Genomic DNA, 20,082 nt, shown 5'->3' with positions numbered 1-20,082 from the left:
AACAGGGGTGTGCTCCCCAGCGAGAATGCAACAGCCTTCCTTCCATTCGCCGGCCATTCCACTCTGATTGACCAAAACGGGCTACTTCGATGGCAGTAGCAGACAGGCAGCAGCAGCAGCAGCAGCAGTAAGAGGTTTACAAGCCTGGGTCGAACAATCAACATCAACTCACCGTGACACCCATGGTGAAGAAGCAGAGGAGAGAGAGCGCCTCCCCCCCCCCCCCACACGGCGAGGAAGGTCCTCCCGGCTCCCTCTTTACTGGCTGGCAAGAGAGCCCTCCAGCAGTAAAGCTTCCAGCTCCAAGAGTCCTTCTAGTGTCGTAGGGAAATTTCGTTTAACCGAAAGGCGCTCGCTCTCTGTCTTTCTCTCTTTCTCTCGCTCTATCGTGTTGTGACAAGGGATGGGGAGGAAGGGAAACCGTTGGCACTGACCACCCATTGACAGCTGACAGCCAATTTATCCTTCAAAGCACCCTTTCGCAGCCATCAACCGCTAACCGAGGCCACTCGCATACTGATGCACCTGCTTGAAACGGAAGCGCAGGGAAGGGAAGGTGTGTGAGGTGTAGGGGGAAAATGGACCTGGGTTTGGTCCAAAAAATAATCCCCACCATGGCCAAGCGCCAAAGCGACTGCGGTAGTCGTAGTGGTAGTAGCAGCAAAGAGTGTAATTGTTTTTCGAGTGTTTTACTCTGTTTACTTACGGTAATCGTGCCGATGGGCTGTGTGCACGGTTTGTGCAACATTGTGCATGGAGTGAGAGAGAGAGAGAGAGAGAGAGGGAGAGAAACAGAGCGAGACGCAGCAGGAGTGGCCCTGTAGTTGGTCAGTTGCCATACCGACCCCAAGTCTCGAGTCGATTGTTCTGTTGCTGGCCAAGAAGCAAACCACATGACCGAAAGGGAAAACAGAGGGAGAAGAAGAGAGCGAGAGAACCAGAACATGGGAGAGTGAGCGAGTGGAGGGACAAAAAACAAGGCAACAACATCCGGCGGAAGGATAAACATTCCCCTCAGCTTTGGGGTAGCAAAACGGGGACCAGAAATGTCACTGGCTGTCGCTGCCATTTGTAGCAGTAATGTGCCATTGCCAGTAGTGTGCCTGTATGTGTGCCTGTGCATGTGAATACGTGTGTGTGTGTGTGTGTGTGTGCGAGTGTAGTGAGAGTTTCAGTGCAATGTGTGCACTTCATCCGAAAGTCCGACGTCCGAGACAGCGTCCTCGCAGAGCCGAGCATCGTCTTTTCCACTGCACAAGAGGAAGCATGATGGTGGTGGTGGTGGTTCGGAAGGAAGTGTACCACCATTCATTCCACAGGACCGCACCATGGCCAGACCTTGGAAGCGAGAGTGGATTGATGAGCGACGCGCGACGCCGTTAAGGGGGGGGGGGGGGATGTTGGATGCACCGGAAACACTTGAAAACCGAAACCGAACCGACCGGGCGCGTCAACGCCACTGCTCGGTGCACTCGGTGGCCTTGGCTTGTGGCCAGTAAGGAGGAGGTGGTGTGGGCGAAGTGTAAAGTTTTTCTGTTCCAAGACCAAAACAAACCGCATGCAATGCGATGGACCCTGCGGGGAGTTGTGCAGCGGAGAGAGGGCCGCAGAAGTTGTCAAAACAGGATGCCGGTTGGTAAGGTTTTGGGTTCGCGTATTGGACTCACTGGCTGGCTGGTGGCGTTGACATTATGCATAAGTTTCGTTGCAACGACCGACCAGAAGGGCCGCAATTCAAGTCCTTTCTCACTCTTTCTCTCGCTGGGAATGTATTGTGGAGTGGAACTGACGCTATGGACGCGGACGAAGTGGTACTCTGCCACCTAAACCTGGTCGGGGGTAGAGTAGTTACAATCGTTACACACCAGCTTATGCCTTAGCTGCTGTTGCTGTTGCTGATGCTACTATATCGCTGTTGGTGGTGTTTGTCGGTTGGCATTTGCAGGAGCAATACTGCGGTGAAAGTAAGTGACACTTTGAAGCAGTCATTTTTGGTTGGCAGATTGGCGTTTGGCGCTCGCAAAGCTTGCATACTTGGATGGTGGATGCAAAGTTCGGGACAAGAATTGTACTGCAAGAGGAGTGTTTGTTTAAATTGCACGGAAGTGAAGCAATGAAGTATTAACTATTGAATATTCGTTAGATTAAAATAAGATAACTTTTCGTCATTTTAGATAAAATGAATAGAGTAGCATCTGAGGCACTAGGTGAAACATTAGACCTGAAGCTAATGTTGATGCATCCTCGGGATGCTCGACATGCATTTTAAATTGAGACTTTTAAGGGTTCGTTATTCGCAGACCGTAGTTAAAATGTGAAGGATCACATAAAGCTTAACCAATGATTTTTAGACGGTTTCACGCGAGATTCACCTCTAAAGTTGTTTGATTGTTTCTTTTTACCTAATTGCTAAGTATTTGTTATGATTATTTTAATGGGACGAATCAAACTTTTTGAAATAAATCATCCAGCGATATTTTTTTATGTAAGCACAACTCGTTTAAGTTTTTCTCAACAAGAAAAAAACGTATATTAACACCGAAAATGCAATTCTTTAAATGAGTTCCACGCCTTTGAATATCTAGCTATGATTGTTAATCGTTTTTTATGACAGTACGTGCTTTTCGGTTCATTTCATAGTGTTCAAAAAAGTATATTTTGTGAAGCAAATTATGGATTATATTATTTTATGATTTCACTAAACACCGCAGGTTCAGCAATCGATTCTTTACTACTTAAACTGTTTTTTTTGCCTTTTGGGCTGCTAGATTTGCTGGCGGTTACTGAGAAAATACTTGAATAGATCAGAAAACAATTATCATCCCGCCTTTTGGATAACCTCGTTCCTGTTATTTTAAAGAACACTTAAAATTGTAATGGTTCCGAGCAATTCACTGCTCTTGTAAGCGTCTGAAGCCATCGAAGAGAAACTGCAAACACTTAATAATATAAGAGGTTTGATGCTTGATTTAACAGACAGTAAGACATAAAGAACGAGAACTGAAAACTATTGACAGACGCCTTTTCTTTCTTCTGACAGGAGAAACAAAGAATCATCACTACGGACTCCTTGCGAACGTCGTTCCTTTTTTCAATAAAACTCAACCAATGAACTCACTGTTTTGATGGTGAAGTTTCCCGGAACGATTAATGCACTTCCCATAAACAACTCGTTACCAATGGGCGAGAGATTTTCCACAATCCAATTGAACCGAACTTGTCAAATCGTTTTACGATTAAAGTTTGTCGCATAAAAAAAATGGACGAGTATCATCTCCTGTCGACCAGACGACACCACACTTATGACAAACGAGTTCTCATTCAGTTCGCATCCTCACAACATCCGCAACCGCAACTGGCAAACGTGGATTCACCGGAAGTCAATTCGTCCCAATACTCAAGATGATAAATTCCCCGTCATCCATTCGATCCGGTCCACACTCCACTACTGCTACTGAACAGAGTGTGTGTGTAGGAAAAAAGGACATAAAAAATCACTTCTTGTGCCCTCCCCTAACCCCCCTTTCGGGACACCACATCTCCACGAGCAGCTAGTTCCCACTTATCGACTCAATCATTTGTCATAATACATGTCCAATTGGTGGACTTTTGCCGATAAACAATCACCATCGCCCGGCACCCTACGGGATGTACCCGATTGTCGACACCTTGCATAAATAACCAATCACTACCCTCGCTAACCACCGACCGCCTCGTGGTCTATCTTCTGCTTTCGTCCTGTTAAAAAAAAACCGTCAAAGTTTTCGGAACCGGCAATGATGGTGGTACACCATCAGCACTGTTGTTGGCACAATATGTCAACGACGGGCTTCCCGTAATAAGGCCCCGTAAGTGGCCCCAGACCAGACGATGGACGAAAGGAAGGACCACCGTTCGGAAGGGAAGATCATTTGTCGGGATCGATTCGAAGACTTCGTGCTTCTCCTCTGCAACCGACAACCGAAAGTCGATTTATCGCTCTGTGTGTGTGTGTGTGTGTGTGCGTGTCCCTCGTTCGGTTGTGTGTGTGTGTAGCGGGGAAATGGTTAGAATTGACAGATCAAAACTTTTTCCATCGATTCCTGGCCGAAGGGTGGCATCTTTTTTTGGGAGCTGGAGGAAAATGCAAAGGGAGGGGGTTACATTTTCCCCCAAAAAAGAAAACCGTTTTCTTTCCCGTTTTTCGGGGGGGTAAGCATCCCTGCCTGGACACCATTATCCTCTCCTCATCACTTTATGCTTCCCATCGCCCCCCTTTAACCGAGTGATGGCACCACCTGCGTCCGAAGCAACGGCAAAGACGCTTCCCTGTATTGTCTTCGGTGTTTCGTCTTCTTCTCCTTTTGCACGCTGTATTGTTGGTTGATTGCATTCCCATCATGCCGTTCTGGGGAAGGAAGGTTAGAGGAGAGGGTGTGTCGTGCGTCCATCGCGGGGTTTGGAAAAAAACGGTTGTTCCAGCGAAGTTTACCTCCATCTTTCTCCAAAATGCCACTCTACACTGCTTCTTCTTCTCCTCAAGTGTCAGTGCCATCCATCCGTCCATCCCATGGTCGCGCGACGCGTTCGCGGACGCGTCAAAGCTTTTGTTTTTTCTTTTGATCGATTTTTCCGTTCCGTTGTCTCGCTGCCGCTAATGCTTGGCACGTGGATGGACGCTTTAGCACAATCCATCAATCGCTGCAATGTCCCAGCTGCGAGGCCACAACCATCCACTACTGTCCGGCCAGTTCGAGGCCGTCACTCGTCGCTTCAAAAACTCCCTTTCCCCCCGGAAGCGCGATATTGTCTCGCCCGATGAAGCGGAAAATGAAGAAAGTTTTTCTTTTTCTTTCTTCTTCCTCTCTATTTTTCCGTTTCTTTTCTCCTTTCTCCCTTTCGTTGTTTCGCACTTTCGCGCGATGGCCGGACTTTGTTGGAAAGCGTTGGACGCGAACGCGAACTCTCGAGTTCGAGCTTCAAATCACGTAACATCATTAGCATCCCCCACGGAGTGCCAATGTCTGCGAATCGGAAAGAAAGGACATTTTCCTACCAGTCTCTCTTTCTCTCTTCTTTCTCGCTCTCTCACACACTCTTCAGTTTAAAAAAAAGTATTCCTTTTTTCCCCGTTTTCCGCTTACTAAATCTCGGATTTCTTGCTTTGTAAATGGACGGCAATGGACGGCGATTGTGAAGGTCCTCGCGTTGTCCTCACGACGCGGTTAGTGTCCGTTGGAATAAACCGACCGGCACTGGAAAAGTGCAAACGGGAAAAAGGCGCTAGGATGAAGACACGATCGGATCGGTTCGGAAGTTCGAGTGGCGTTTGAATCGTTGGCATAAAGTTGTGCGCCACCTCGCGACGAACTCTCGCCCTTTTCTCACTCCCAGTCGCCTGCTGTCAGTTGACACTCTGTCACCCCACCGCTGGACAGCCAACCAACGAGTCTGCCCTCACCAGAAACCGCACGCCCGTTGATGGACTCGCCCGTTTCACGGTTCGATGCCGTTTCGCCACGCCGGACGCGACACGGAAAATCGATCAGAGTGTTGGTTTAATTTTAACACCGTCCTCCGTACTCGGTACTGCTGCCACTTCCAGACCAGACCAGACCTGGCCAGACCAGACCAGAACCAGTGCATCTCTGGGCACGTTGGTGCTTGTTCGCGGTGTTTGCATGCTGCTGCTGCTGGTGCTGGTGCTCGGGGAATCTCTCGATCCCTGGGATCTCGGATGGTTGCTCGAATCAGCACGATTCGCTTCAGTTGGTTTGGGATTTCAACATCCATTCTTGCAGCACACAAACGTGCCAGCAGCAGCAGCAGCAGCAGCAGCAGCAGCAACGGCAGTAGTAGCAGCTACTACACAATGCACAAATGGTCCCGGCAATCCGGCACACTGGGGATTGTTTATAGAAACCATCCCCTTCGAAAAACGGTCGTCCCATTTGAAAACGAACGGAACACACAACTGGCACTTGAATTTTGATTAGTTGTTTCGTAGTTTTGTACTTCATTTTAAAGCCACTTGGCCATTACTGGGGACCAGCACTGGTGTGTCCTGCCACCCAGTTCAAACACACAGACACAGAGTCATTGAATGGAGAGCCAGGAGAGGAGGCACCAGGGAGTGAGTGTCGCTCGGTTCGACGATTGTCGCTGACAGATTTTCCACTTCCATCAGCACTTGTACCACTCTCCATTCCCGAAATACCGCTCTACCCGGTGTTGGCCACGGCCATTGGTTTTATCGCGTGGACGTGGATTTTATCCGCGAGAACCGCGTGACCGCGGCGCGCTCGCTGGGTAGTCGGTTAACCGATTTGTTCCGTTCGTTCCGGACATTTCACCAAACGACGAGTCACAACATAACAACAACAACAACAACGACAGCATCCACCCCGTTTTTTGGTATATTTTGGGGTGGTTTTTCCCGGCGGGGAGTGGGAAGAACCATCGTTTACGTGGAACGCGGTTGCTCATTTGCCAAAATAACAAATCCAACGTTTCACATCAAACCTCTGCCCGTGTTTTGGGTACTTTTGGCCACCATCACCACCACCACCACACTGAGGCCATTGTGTCAGTTTAGGGGCAAACATTTGGAAACTAATGCTACTTATGCAACATTAGCGGACGAGTGTGATTAGTGTGTGTGTGGGATGGGTGTTGGTTGGAAAGTTTTCCTCGGGAAGGCGCCGCAGCGTTAGGGGCTTAGGTGTTTGTGGAAGCGTAAAAGCGCGTTCGTGAGCGGCACTGGGGCCCACCCCAGGATTCGAGCGGATAACAAGATAGTTCCGGTGCGATTTTCCGGCGATTTTCCGCCGAAAACTTTCAGTACTTTCTTTCTGCGTTCGTTTGCAGTTTAACGAGCGAGCATGTAATGGGTGGGACAGGGGGGAAACATTAAACTTAATTCAAACATAACACAGCACAATGCAAGGTGGTGCTGTACATCGCGTTACACACACACGCGCGCGCGCGTATGCATTTAAAATGGACTCGTGTTAAGGGGCTTGACTACGATAGCAGCAGTTTTCGTTAAGAACAGTTAAAATGAGGTTGAAATAAAGTTGCTATTGTGGTCAAGCGTGGTTGAAATCAAAGAAGCTTTTCTTTCAGATCCAAATTGCTCTTATCTGACATAAAATTTAAACTGGAAATTGGAAAATGGTTATAAAATACTGTTAAAATCTCTCTCGACCAATGTCTTTTTATAACCTGTGCGGAAAAGCATAATTTCCTAAGAAGGGAACTAATTGGTTGAAAATTAATCAAAGTTGTTGTTATTTTGCCGTTAGGTTCGGACCGTTTGGCCCAACCGTTCGTACGTATTTGATAATAATCTTCAAAATTAACAATCCGATAAACTTGAAAATTACAATTTGCTATTTTTTATAAAATAAACATAAATTTACATTTAAATTCATCAAAATTAAAAGGGACGAACATAAAAGTTACTTTAACTGGGTTTGGTCACTAGCATATTTTCCTCTAATAAGTCTAGTCATAATATAGCTATTCAGAAGCTGTTGGCTGGAAGATTCGAGTGATAGATGTTGTACATAATATTTATTTTTCATTTTTAAACACAAATACTCCACATGCGGCACATTTTATATAGTCAATTTTTTGGCATCTAGGTCATTTTTCGGCGCCCAAATTCGTTTGTGTGAGTTGGTTTGCGAACCAATATTGCATCCTTTCATTCTTTCTACTTTGTTGTGCCAATACAATCACACAATAGCAAAATATTTCAATATATTTTGGTTATAAACGAGAAACATTTCAAATTCAATTATTTACAAAACGAGTTCTATTGAGAATATACTATTTCCCTACCAACTATTACATTCCTGTTTAGTATGAGTTTTTTCTTAACCGAACTGCAGGGTTAAAACCTCCATCAGTTCACTGTTCACTCATTATTGACGAACAATCACCATTTTGTTTCTCTATTAACCGACTGATACCGTAAATAAAGTATCGTAACTCACCAAATGACAGCAAATGAACATTTTCTTTACACTATGAAAGTTTCTAACATGGTCCTGTGCACCTTTGCAATAGTGTTAAGCATTAAGCGCCATTTCCACAAAACTGATTTCCATTTCCAGAATTGTGATTAAAGTGCGCCCTCCCCGAGAGGTAAAGAGAATGAAGTGGCGGAGTTAAAACGCGGAACTAAATATGGTCGCTGGTACCGCCGGGTCGGGTATACTCGGGTGTGTCCGGGTGTAACCCCGAAAATTGAATTAGATGCTAAACCAACATGAATATTTATTGTTTCAAAAGAGGATTTATGCTCCGGGTTGGAGCTGGGTTTACTCGCACCGTCCACCGGGCGTCCTGGCAAGCTGTCGCGCTCGGTGTGTGTGTAAAGCACATAAGGAAAAGGAGTAGTAAAGAGGAGGAGGAGGAGAAGGAGAAGGCCACTGTCATGTTGTGCGGTGTTGTTGCTGCTGTTGCGACCGCAAGAGTTGACACGCCGTACACCAGGCGTCTCCATGCGTGTGCGGACATAAGGTGGTGTTGGTGTTGGTGGTGCTTCCTCTTATCATCCCTCCTCCCCAAGGGATTCCGTTCAATTATGTTATGCGCAACAACAGGAACAGCAGCGAATCAAGACATCACCGGCGAAAGGTCCGCTTGCCGACAAAGAAACCGCAAACGCCCCGCGTCCTTCCACGATCGTTGGCGTCGTCGGTGTCGTGAACAATCCTTTAACACCGTACCCAACGTAGGAGAATACCGAGGTTGATGCGGTCACTGTTGATGCACTGCTCAAAAACTACTCTTCCTCTCCTCTTCTGGGCCAAGCACAAGCACTACGTTCGAAACATATGCCATACCTTGGAAGGTTGCTTGTACATCTCCGAACACCGGGATCAACCCGCGCGTCGTGTTCCAGGACGCACCCTCGCGCAGGAGAGTTGAGAATTATACTAATTAATTTAATCCTCTGTTCGCTACAAAAGCGGTGCGCACGGTGGTGGTCGTGATGTTACGGTGAGCCACCACCAACACACTACTACTCTAGCCGCTATAGGCAACCGGAACAAGATGCTTTCGGTCTCGGTCTCGGTACCCGGCGATGCTTTCTTCTGTTGTTCACCAGCCACATCAGCATCTTGCTTTGGCTAGAGTAACTCATTTTGATTTTCCATGCAGCACACACAGCGCTGTTTCTTCGGGAAGGAAACGTCACTAGACGGTTGTTGGTGCTGTTGCTGCTGCGTCGCAACCTGGACCTGGATCCCCTTTTTGGTGAAGCCCGCAGTCGGTGGCAAAGAAGATCCTTGTTTATGTTGTGGCAGAAAATATTTTCTTTCCATTTCCGCCGCACCACGCCGAGTGCCGGCATGTGACATTGAATTTAAAGGGCGGCATCCTCGTGGCGTCCTCTGGGTGCTTGCTTTAACACTCGCTCGCTCCGGTCGCCCCAGTTGGTCGTCAGCGAGCTGTCAAAGCTCGATAAACAGCTCATTAAAGGGATTAGCAGTGGGATGAGGAAGGTAAGCGCTCGCAGCAGGGTGCTGCTAATGCTGTTGTAGCTGCTTCCAACACGCAACGAATGCACGTTTACATTGCTTCACGCCACGAGCCGTCACTGGCAAGCTAACGTTGTTTGTACACGCGCAGAAAATTTCGCGTTATCGCAACGAAAAAAAGCTGCTTTTTTATACGGTTGATAAACGGTTTTTTTGTAGGTTGAACGCGAAAAGAGTTTATTTACATCTGTTTAAGATGCGGTCGACACTGCAGCGTAGCGATATGTGTGTTTGTGGAACAGTATCGAGTACGTTATTTTGCGAAAAAATGTATGTTTTGTGCATTTTATGGTAGAAAATCGATCGTAATTTAAAAAAAGCAAACAATTTAGGGGTGATAATGAGTGTTTAGGGTGTTTAAAGTTATGATTTCTGCGCTTCCCTGCAGAAAATTCAACTAAACTAAGTTGGAGTTCCGTTGCGATGTGACAATTGTCTCTAAACACACTAACATTTTTTGTGCGATTTCGATAGCGCAACGAAACTGTTCGTTGCTGCTGTGTAGAAACACCCTAAGGGGAAACAAATCGATCGCGAGCGTGCAGAGCGACGTTAAGGGGTCCCTTGAACACGATAAAAATCCCAGCCATTCGCACGATGATGGAACACACAAATGATCCTTTTGCTTGAGACTAGCGCCAGAGAGACAGAGTGAGAGCCAGTGTAAAAGGGTACGAGAAGGTCGTCGTCGTCTTGTCGTTGGAAGATTGCAGATGAAAACCAAACACCAGCCGCCATTGCAGCAGCAGCAGCAGCAGCATTGATAACGCCAAATTGAAAACATAGTGTTCAATCATCCGCAGTCAGCAGCCTCTGGTATCGGCAGCCAGGGATCCATTCATTTGCTTTTCGGCAGAAGGTATTACCATCTGCGGGAGCAGAAGTGCGTTCTTAGGAGAAGGCTGCTGTTGAATCAAATCTTTCTCTTCGACATGCCAGTGCCGGCACAGAATGGTGCTCGACTGACGCTTCATCGTTCCCAGAAGACCCGTTAGCAGCAGCAGCAGCAGCAGCACAGCGTCTCGGATTTGCAAATGTGAATTGGCAGCAGCATGTGAGTGCCTATGGAAGGTCTCTTCTGCGCCGACAGCCGACTCTTTGCCACTCCTTGACTCCCGGGAGTCCCGTTTGATCTCCGTTTGCACCGTTCCCTGGCTTCGTTTGGGGCTCGTAAGTCGAGCGGAACTTACGGCTAGAAGATATCAGAAGTTAATTACTCCGCTCCGCTGCACTCAACGCAACGGAGGAGGGGTTAAAAACGAGCATCGTCTTGGTATCTCTCGGTGCGGCCATCGCCAGAAAGAAGATTTTCCAGCCCATTTGCTGCACCAATTTACAGCCCTTTTGGTGGATTTCTCTCACTCTTGGCCACACCGGTTGGCCACAGAATGAAGTGAAATTTAATTAAACAGCCTCAGAGAGGCATTGGAACGAGCGGTGGACATATACCGCTGATGCCGATGCGAACCGGCACCTTGTTTGCGGCCACGGCCTTGGTGCTTGGTGCTTGACCAATTTTCCGTTTTCATTATCGGCTCAGCGTTCTGGAATGGTCTGGAACACCCAGCGAGACCTATTTGTGTGTGTGCGCGAGTGTGTTCTGCGAAGTCTACAGGACTCTCTAACCGTTACCGTTACCGTCGTGTCGTGTTATCTGGTTAGCGATGGCCTTAACCGGCACCGAAGGCGGCAACACTTTAACTCCCCCAAGGGCGAAGGATTTCTTCGCCTTACTTTCCACTCCTCACAAAACACCCAACACGGCAAGTGTTGCGCGACGAACTTTCCTATCTAAACAAATCTTGAAAGCCAAGAGGCAAAACCCCTTTTTGGAGACTTTGGACGAGGAGAAGAAGAAGTTGAAGAAGCTTTTAGAACGGAAAGCGCAGGGCAAGGGTGAGGGTGAGGTGATCCCTTTCTCCCAAATGTCCACCTTCGATACGGTCGTACGTTCCTGGCGTGAGATATGAAACCGGAGATGGTGTTTGACAAAACTATTCTTTGGCTTCCCCAAAAAACCTCGTGACACGATGCTAGATAATGTTGGTGAAAGTTTAGGAAATTGAATTCAATAGTTTATCATGACGGCCTTTTGAGAGGGAAGGGGGTAGGTTTTAGGGCTAGAGATCGTTTTAATGGGTGTGATGGGGTGATGGTCGTGATGACAGAGGGGCGGAGGGTGTTTTAAGAGGCAAAGTTTCGATGCTGGCGGGCCTTATCGATACAACAATCTTGTGAATTAGTTACTTCGGCAAAAGTTTCCACCAGAATGAACTGACGACCAGCTTTTGAGGGAATATTTCTGGGAAAAGATGCATAAAATCTGTTTATGTATATTTTTAATCACTCTTCACAATCTTCATAGTGGCCCCTAAAGCCCGTATGGAAGTTGATTGAATTTGCAATTTAAAACGCCTCATTCATCTTAAACCAACAATATGACGAAGCAAATAGCGTACAATCGGTATTCGGAATCCAAAGAGCACATTTTTAATGTCAAATATCTCACAAAATCTTATTAAACACGAGATCTAGTAGGATACGAGTGATTTCCTGCAGATCTTATAGTCATCGAGTTGCTTATCAATTCTAGCATTAACTCGTGCAGTATTTTGTTTCTGCTCTAAGCCTTTTTTGCCCTGAAATAGACATTGAGATTGGAAAACATAGATTGTGATCGATCTCAAACTACCATACGAGAGGTACTACGATTAGAGTGGATCTTGTACATCTTATTTGCATATTTTCTGTCAGCATAGGCCAATAATAATAATGCCTAACTATCTGCAAGCTTTCTCAGATAACATCGTGGTCTGTAAGCATTCTCAAATAATTTATTCGTAATATGCTCAGAGAGAAAGCTTTTTAGTAAGTACCTTGCCGAGATCGCCGGGATCAAAATCTGTGAGTTCGATAGAAGGATCTTTAGGATTATAAGCGCATCGGATAGGTGACAAGTAAATATTATAGCTAAGTTTATGTACTAATATCACACTAAAAATCACAAATTGTTAAGAGTTTTTCAGCCCTAATATGCGATGATCAATAGTCGATGATAATCAATTCCGACTTACGGGTCAGTTCACATTGTATCAGGTTGTAATCTCGGGTCTTAGTTGAGTTACAATATTTGAACATATTTGACATAGAGCTGATTTAATGTCGCTGTTTGATGACTTGGTTAATTTTGCTAACTTCTTTTGAATGTTTGAAATTACCGACGGGGTTATCGGCAATAAGCTATTGCTATGCGTCAATTTCATTATCTTAATAGCGAACATTTTGTAAAACTATTCTCTAAAACTCAACCTCTGCTCTTCCAGTTTACTGAGCAGTGCTCCGAATGGATTGAATATCTAAATCATTGTGATGTTCGACTTTTCTCATTCGCATGCAGTGAGATGCATTCTATCGTTCGAAGGATTCTCGTTTGCACGCAATCCAATCGCTCATCCGAGCGTATCGGTTAATGTTAAGCATTGAGTTGCATCAGTTTAGCTTCACTATCTGGTGCACTCTTGGAACCCGTAAAACTGTACGCGTATAATCGCAAATTCGGTAGAAATACCACATTCCGGGAACGAAGTGAAAAGCGCTTTACGGCATCCCACAACCGACGTGACCGTTACCATTTCAACCAGCTGGAATTCGAACTCTTTGCCCGAGACCATCGAGTATAACGAATGTGTTGGGAATGTTTTAATTTTATGCAGCATCCACATGCCGCGCCAAAAACCTCCATGCTCCATTCTAATACAAACAGTATCATCGAACGGTCACCCTTACCACCCAGCAACCGTTTCTTCCTGCGGCACCAGCAGCGCTATGCACCTTCTGTCGCATAACATAACGCACCACAGGAACGCGTTCTTTTGATGAGCGACCGTGCATCCCGGCTGTCGCGTCAACGGAATGCAAAAAACAACGCTGATCAGACCAAACATGAAACGCACACGCCCGGATCGCGCTCTGGGCGATGGTGCTTCGGTTTTGATCTGTCCCGCAGACGCGTCAGACAATCGTTCCGGATTGTCCGCTTTCGAGAGATCGAAATCGACGACGACACCCGCGCGCCTGGTGACGCTTGATTAGTGGCGACATGTTGCGGTGGCGTGCGTATGCTGCTCCACACACCGAGCCGAGACTGCTGATGATTGTGCAGCAATTAGACCCGAATTGGGTCGATGATGCTGCTGGCGATGATGATCATGATGGTGGCAGTAGTGTTGTCGCCGGTTCGCAGAATGCGGTTTTGGCCGCGAGGCACTAATCGTTCCCAGAGCTGTCCCCAGCTTGCATGCTGGGCCAGCCGGGAACAGCCGAGGACACGGCACGGCATCTGGCATTGATTGAGCGAGAAACATTCTTTCCTTGCCGGGAAAGGCTGGTCCAGGATCATAATCAGGGATATGAGTGGGTTTATGAGAGTGAAGTTTATGAGCCACGCCGTCGAGCTGTCGGTCAAAGCTGCAAGAGCCGGCCCGGTTAGGCTACGGAGTGAACGGTCCAGTCGCTCGTTGCTAGTGGTGAGGTCCGATCCCGTTGTCCGAAATTTGATTTTCAGCTTCACCATTCGAGGTTTCTCATAAACACCAGCGTGCCCCGTGTGTGTGTGTGTGTGTGTTTTTGTGCCGCATGATTGCATTTTGGGGTTTTTGGGATTCCGAGATTTTCCGGGATTTGCGGATCCTTTCTTGCTTGCAACGAAGCAACGATACTACAAAAACCTTGCATTGTCATTGGCTTGATGAAAGTTTGATGACCTAATTGGCAGTGAATAGAGAAGGAGGAGACACAAACAAACATACACACACACACATAAGACCACACCCGAATGCAAACGAGGTTAGCCGGTTAGCAGCAGCATCGAAAGCTTCTCACGTTATGAAATGTTTTTTCACTGGTTTTTCCGCTTTCCAGTTTTTCCATCAGCTGCAGCACAACTGCATGATGTTTTTTTCTGGAGAGAGCTGTCAAGCACACCTTGGTGACAGTGCAGATGCAGATGAATAGAGCAATTTGATTTGTGGTAGAATCCTCTTAGCACCAGCACCGGCATCGGTGGCAGCAGAAGGAACAATCATAGATCATTTAATTCAATGAATAGTAATACCAGCTACAACCTCCTCCTCCTCTTGCTGCACACACACACCCACACATACACACACTGAAGATCAGAGCGAGAAACGAACAGAACACCCTTGGCTTTGCCGAGATTTAATCCCTTCTCGTCTTCGCACAAAGCGCACAGGCCTTGGTCTTTGTCTGCGCAGAAATCAGACATTATGTAAAATCGTAACGAGCCGCCTCGGCCGGTCTTGATCCATCCACTATTTATTAGCCCTTTTTGCACCCCCCCCTTCCCCTGACACCACCCCGGGTTTGCTCCTGGAGTTCCGGGTAAGCCTTTCAACTGGGTTAAAGCGCCTTTTAGCAAAGCTCATTTGACTAACGGAGCTGCTTCCAAGCTGTTCCCTAGGCCAGGGCTTTGAATGCTAAGAATGTTAAACGTTACAAAACTGCTTTCTCACTCCCTGCGAAGGGAGGGGGGCCAACCTTCCCGTAGCCCGGTACGTACCTGGCCGGGGTGTGGGACAGAGGCTGAAGCCCAGTCCAGGTTTTCAAGCAGCACCTTCCAGTGACCTGTATTTCGCTGAAGGCCAACGGCCAACGGCCCCCCTTTTCTGGGGCTGTCCGGAGAGGTCGTGCCGCCCTCCCGAAGCCTCTCGTGGCTGGAAAAACCCGGGAAGGAAACCGAACGAACGGACGAACGGACGGAAAAGAATGGAAAAAGCAAAGCGAAGCAAAGCAACCCCATTGCTCACGCGGGCGGCCTGGGCAGCTATAGGCAGGGTTTCAGGTCATAACATTGCAGCTTACATGCATGCAGACTCATACACAAACACACACACACACATACACTCCCGGGACAGTCAGCAGACTTCACACGTTCTGCAGTAGCAGAAGCAGCAGCTGATGAGCCCCGAGCTTCGAATCGCTTTTGGTGTGCGGCAAATGGTCGTCCAAGGCAAGCTTCAACCGACTCTTGCTACTGCTGCCTACTACGCAAGGCACACCGTAATCCTTTTTAAGTGACTTATCTTCTCCCCTTCTATACGGCCACGACGAAATGGGTGCAAAATGGTCTAAGGGCCGCAGTCACCTGGCAAAACGGGACGGAGGTGGCCATTGTTGCCCCGATTCCGGTTGCCCGGTGTGTTCTCGCTGCCAATCCAAATGACCAACGGTATAGTAGTGACTGTGGCGATGGACAGGATGGGAAGGAGCAGCAGCAGCAGTAGCATAAAACGCTTTGCACATTGTAGTTGCTGCAATTAGTTTCATCGCAACACACACACACACACACACACAGATGGTGTATAGGTAGACGGGACCGAGGTCTATTCCACTTTGGCCATTTGGTAGAAGTAGCAGCAGCAGTAGTCGCATCATCGAACGGTGTGTGTGTGTGCTCGGTAATCGGATATGTCGGCATTCGTAACGTGGGCCGTGGGCGTAAGATGCATTGGATTGCTGGCTGGCTGGCGGGTTGGTCTCTTCGATCATTCGCAGGCCACATATTCTGCCGCCAACCAAGACACCAACCCGCACTGTACGCTCCCCAGTGGTAAGTGGCAACATGGCACGTTTGCTAGACGATGGCCACACACACACACATTCCTGCACGCCATTACGTAAAGCAGACAATGCCGTGCGTGCGTCAGTATGTCCGGAACTGGCTGCCTGGCCGAGCCTGGCGAGAAAACACTACATTCGAACGCCTGAGTCGACGCGGTATTTGTAAGCGATTTGTGCGAGGCGTTGCGCAAAACTATTTCAACCACGCGAGACCAAGGAATGGCAAAACGTTTTGCTCAAACATTAATTATCGCTAGTTCTTATGGGGGGTGTAGAGAGAAGCGCGAGCGCGTGCACGCGGTCGTGGTATGCAGCACATAAATGCAACCAGAAACAGATGAGCATTCAATCTGAGCGACGGGAATGTAATTCCGTTCGGTAGATGCGCGGTGCATTCCGGTGACGTTTTTGTGCATTAAAATGAAGGCTGTAAAACGCCAAACAGTATACTTTAAGCGGACAGTACGCGGTAGTAACGTTGCCGTTAAGATTTTGGACAAACGAGTTGCTATATCATATGAGCAAGACAAGTAAGTTGAAAGAATGTTTACTAGACATCTATCTTTCACCTATCGTTAGAAAGTCGCTGGAAATCGGTGTGCTAACCACTTATCTACATCTGGTAGACAATAACATATTGGCAAAAATGTACCGTAGCCCTCCAAAAATGTCTAGCGATTCAGCTCTAGACACTTGTTCTTGCGGCATTTCTTGCTGATACCGGGTTCAAACTCCTAATACATAATCGGATATTTACATTCTGTCAAAAAAGTACCGGGAATAGTCGATTTAAATCTGACTGGGCTATCGGATCTAGCTAAGTTTTTTTTCCTAGGTTGGTACAACTGTCCTTAATTATTGTGCAACATTCGAACGGAATCTGTCAACCCGTTTCTTTACAGCAATTTTTTAGTTAAGTCGATGTCTGTAGTAACGACGTTGAACAAAGTGTTCACTTAAAGTTTTGTTTTGCAAATGAAATGTCGTGTGCCGATGCATTGAAAATGTTCAAAAAGGCTTTTGGCAATAGTAATATATTTAGAACTCTTCCATATGAGTGGTACAAGGCCTTCAAAAGTGGTTGGACCGATGCCACCAGTTTGCCTTGTTCTGGTCGTCCATTAACTTCCTCAACTGATGAAAACATCGATAAAATGACAGATATGGTGTTCGAAAATCATCATTATAGCGTGAGAGAGTTGTTTCATGAACTTTATATATCGGTTCGTAAAATTTTGATTGTGTTTTTGGACATGAAACGTGTTGCAGCAGGACTCGAAAGAAAAAGGGAACTACGCAATGCAATTTCCTTGCACACGAAACCCGCAGGCAATTGTACAGCCATCGAACTAACCGTTTCTGAACATTATGCGTTGTTACAACTACTTTTATTATGACCTAGAGTTTAACCTTTTTGTTACGGATGTCTTTCATCTATTATGTTTTACCTATTATATGAATAAACAAGTAGTGCGATAATAAAAAGGCGGAAACTCGGATTTATGATCAAACATTTGCTGCATTTAGATTTTAAAATTGAAAGGGCAGTTGCTTCAATTCAACACTAAATTACATTAATTGCTCATTTTAAAAGTTGGTTAACGACTCCATCTTTTGCAAACCAACGAAGATTTCCCTTTTCTAAACAGTCGAACTGACAGTTGTCTCTGGTTTCGTCAATTTATAGGACTAAAAACGCATAGTTTGGGCGCCAGAAAATAGAAATTACTACCGTATATTAGCCAAGATTCTTAATCTAAACAAAGGGTAGCAATTCTTATCGAGAAATGTCCATATAGGATCCCGATTTGTTGCATTGCATATCTACGAAATGGTTCTTATATGACCAAACACATTTTTCTAATAGCTTTCCTCGGCATTTTCCTTCTTATGTTGATGGTATTAATCGATTCAAAATGAATGAAAATCGAGGTTTAGAATCTCCACTCAGTTCCCTTTGATTTATTTTTGATATATAAACCCATTTTTTTCTATTTATGCAAAAGACTATTTTGACAATTGCTATGAAAGTTGCTAGCGTGTAATCGGCAGCACATAGGGGCGTGATGTGTTGTGAAAACCTCGTGTAGAATTCATTTTGTAATGGCGTAACCCCAAAGATGGTTTCCCACTCGCCGTTGCGCCAGGAGGGAGGTCCTATCAAGTGGAAGCCATTATGCACGCTTGCACTTTTCAGAGAAAAACAAAAAAAAATGGGAAAAAAACGAAAAGCCAGACCATGAAGCCGCCCGCTTTTCTCCGACCAATTGCACTCGCCTCACGTTACTCAGTCACTCCCCAGCCATCATCATCATCATCATCAACAACAAGAAGGACCTGCAGGGTGTGAACCGATCAGACCAACCAGCCTGCTGGTAATTGAATACGGTGCGTGTCTTTGTGATGGTGTGTGTGTGTCACCCAAGGATGTGTGCACGAGCACGTGCGTCAGAAGAGGGGCTGTTGTGGCTGAATCCTTTCCGTACACAATAAGAGGCCTCAAATGAAGGGGTGACAATGGAGTGCACAGACGACGATGACGATGACGATGACGATGGCGCAGACACGCGCGATCCACGAACAAAGCAAATGGGGCCTCGAGAATCTATCGAAACAATAAACTGCGCCCAGCAAGAGGGTGTGTGTGTGTGAGTGTGTGAACTCAACCCCTCCCCGCACCGCCTACAATTTATCCGCCTTTCGGTTTATCGGTTACAACCGATCTATGGGGATCGTTTTAGTTACTCTCGAGGCCCGGTGAAGAGAAACCATTTTGTAGCGTGTCGGCCATCACACACCCTGCCAGGGGTGCTGCCAAGTCGAGTGCATCCGTCGTGTGAAAGGGAGTTCCGAGCACGGAATACTTTACGGTCCCGGCTCCGCCTTACATCGAGGCCTCGAGTGCCATCGGAACGGATCGAGGTTCGGCTCGATGGTCCGTAATGGTCTGGCAAGGCGTGAAAAAAGGGAAAACAATGCACCCGCAACAGAAAAAAAAGAATACTGTCCCCCGAGAACTGATCCCCGATAGCCACACCCTCTGGTAGGTTGGAATGGGAATAGCTCGCGAATCCTGGCATTGTTAGTAATCAGTAATAGCAAAAGAGTGAAGCGAAAAGAAAAGGGGGCCCGGAGTGTAGCGAGAGGGGTAGGTTGGGAAAATTGAAAACATACCTCCATGATGGCGCAGATGGAATGGACCGTTTGCGGTGCCACCACAGCACGGTTGCTCGTAGTATGAGTTCCACGTATTTTCATAATCTGCCCGCACACCGCCAACCTCCAGCAACACCAACACCACAACCGGGAACATCAGGACGTGCCGCATTCTCCGCATCCGCCACCGCGTTGTGCTCGCTGACGCTAATGATAGCGGGAGTCCTACGCCTTCTGCTGCCGCTCTCGGTAACATTGTGTGCGGTAATGTTTCTGCTGCCAGTGTCCAGCTTCACGCTCACGCACCACCCACCACCACAGCACGACGATGCTCAGCGATGTTGCTGTTGCTGCTTTAGCTGCTGCTACCGCTTGTCACAATCATGCACGTTCACCAGAGATTGCAAATCACCGCTGAAGCCACAAACGCACGGTGGTGGTACACCACACCGGCACACACATACACACACCGGGATGGTACACAGACACACAAGTGCACACACGTACACGTGGATCACGCTTTTACACTAACCAACCCCCGGAATCGATGCAGCACGACGACGAATGTTGAAAATCAACACAACACACACAACACTACAATGACAGCTCCTTGAAATGGCGCACGGACTCCAGCACGGACCGGGTTTGGGCAGGTTCACTCTAGTTCCACGGCATGCAGCAGCACAAAACCTTTCCGGGGGCTGTGCCCAGGACTAATAATCCTCTACAAACTGGTTGGCTGAAATGGTTTAGA

The 20,082-nt window shown here is 47.1% G+C and overlaps 1 protein-coding gene across 1 annotated transcript in view; it reads right to left on the bottom strand.

Annotated features, from left to right (window-relative positions):
* The window catches only part of LOC125957210 (semaphorin-2A-like), an 85,588-nt gene extending 65,947 nt beyond the window's left edge, over positions 1-19,641 (bottom strand). The window contains exon 1 of the mRNA XM_049689747.1: positions 19,347-19,641. Within this exon, the coding sequence (XP_049545704.1) occupies positions 19,347-19,584 (238 nt within the window). The 5' untranslated portion in view covers positions 19,585-19,641. The remainder of the gene's footprint in view (positions 1-19,346) is intronic.
* Between the last annotated feature and the right edge of the window lie 441 nt (positions 19,642-20,082).

This window comes from Anopheles darlingi, chromosome 3 (assembly GCF_943734745.1).
Source record: "Anopheles darlingi chromosome 3, idAnoDarlMG_H_01, whole genome shotgun sequence".
Lineage (NCBI taxonomy): Eukaryota > Metazoa > Arthropoda > Insecta > Diptera > Culicidae > Anopheles > Anopheles darlingi.
This window is presented reverse-complemented; position numbering and strand designations above follow the sequence as displayed.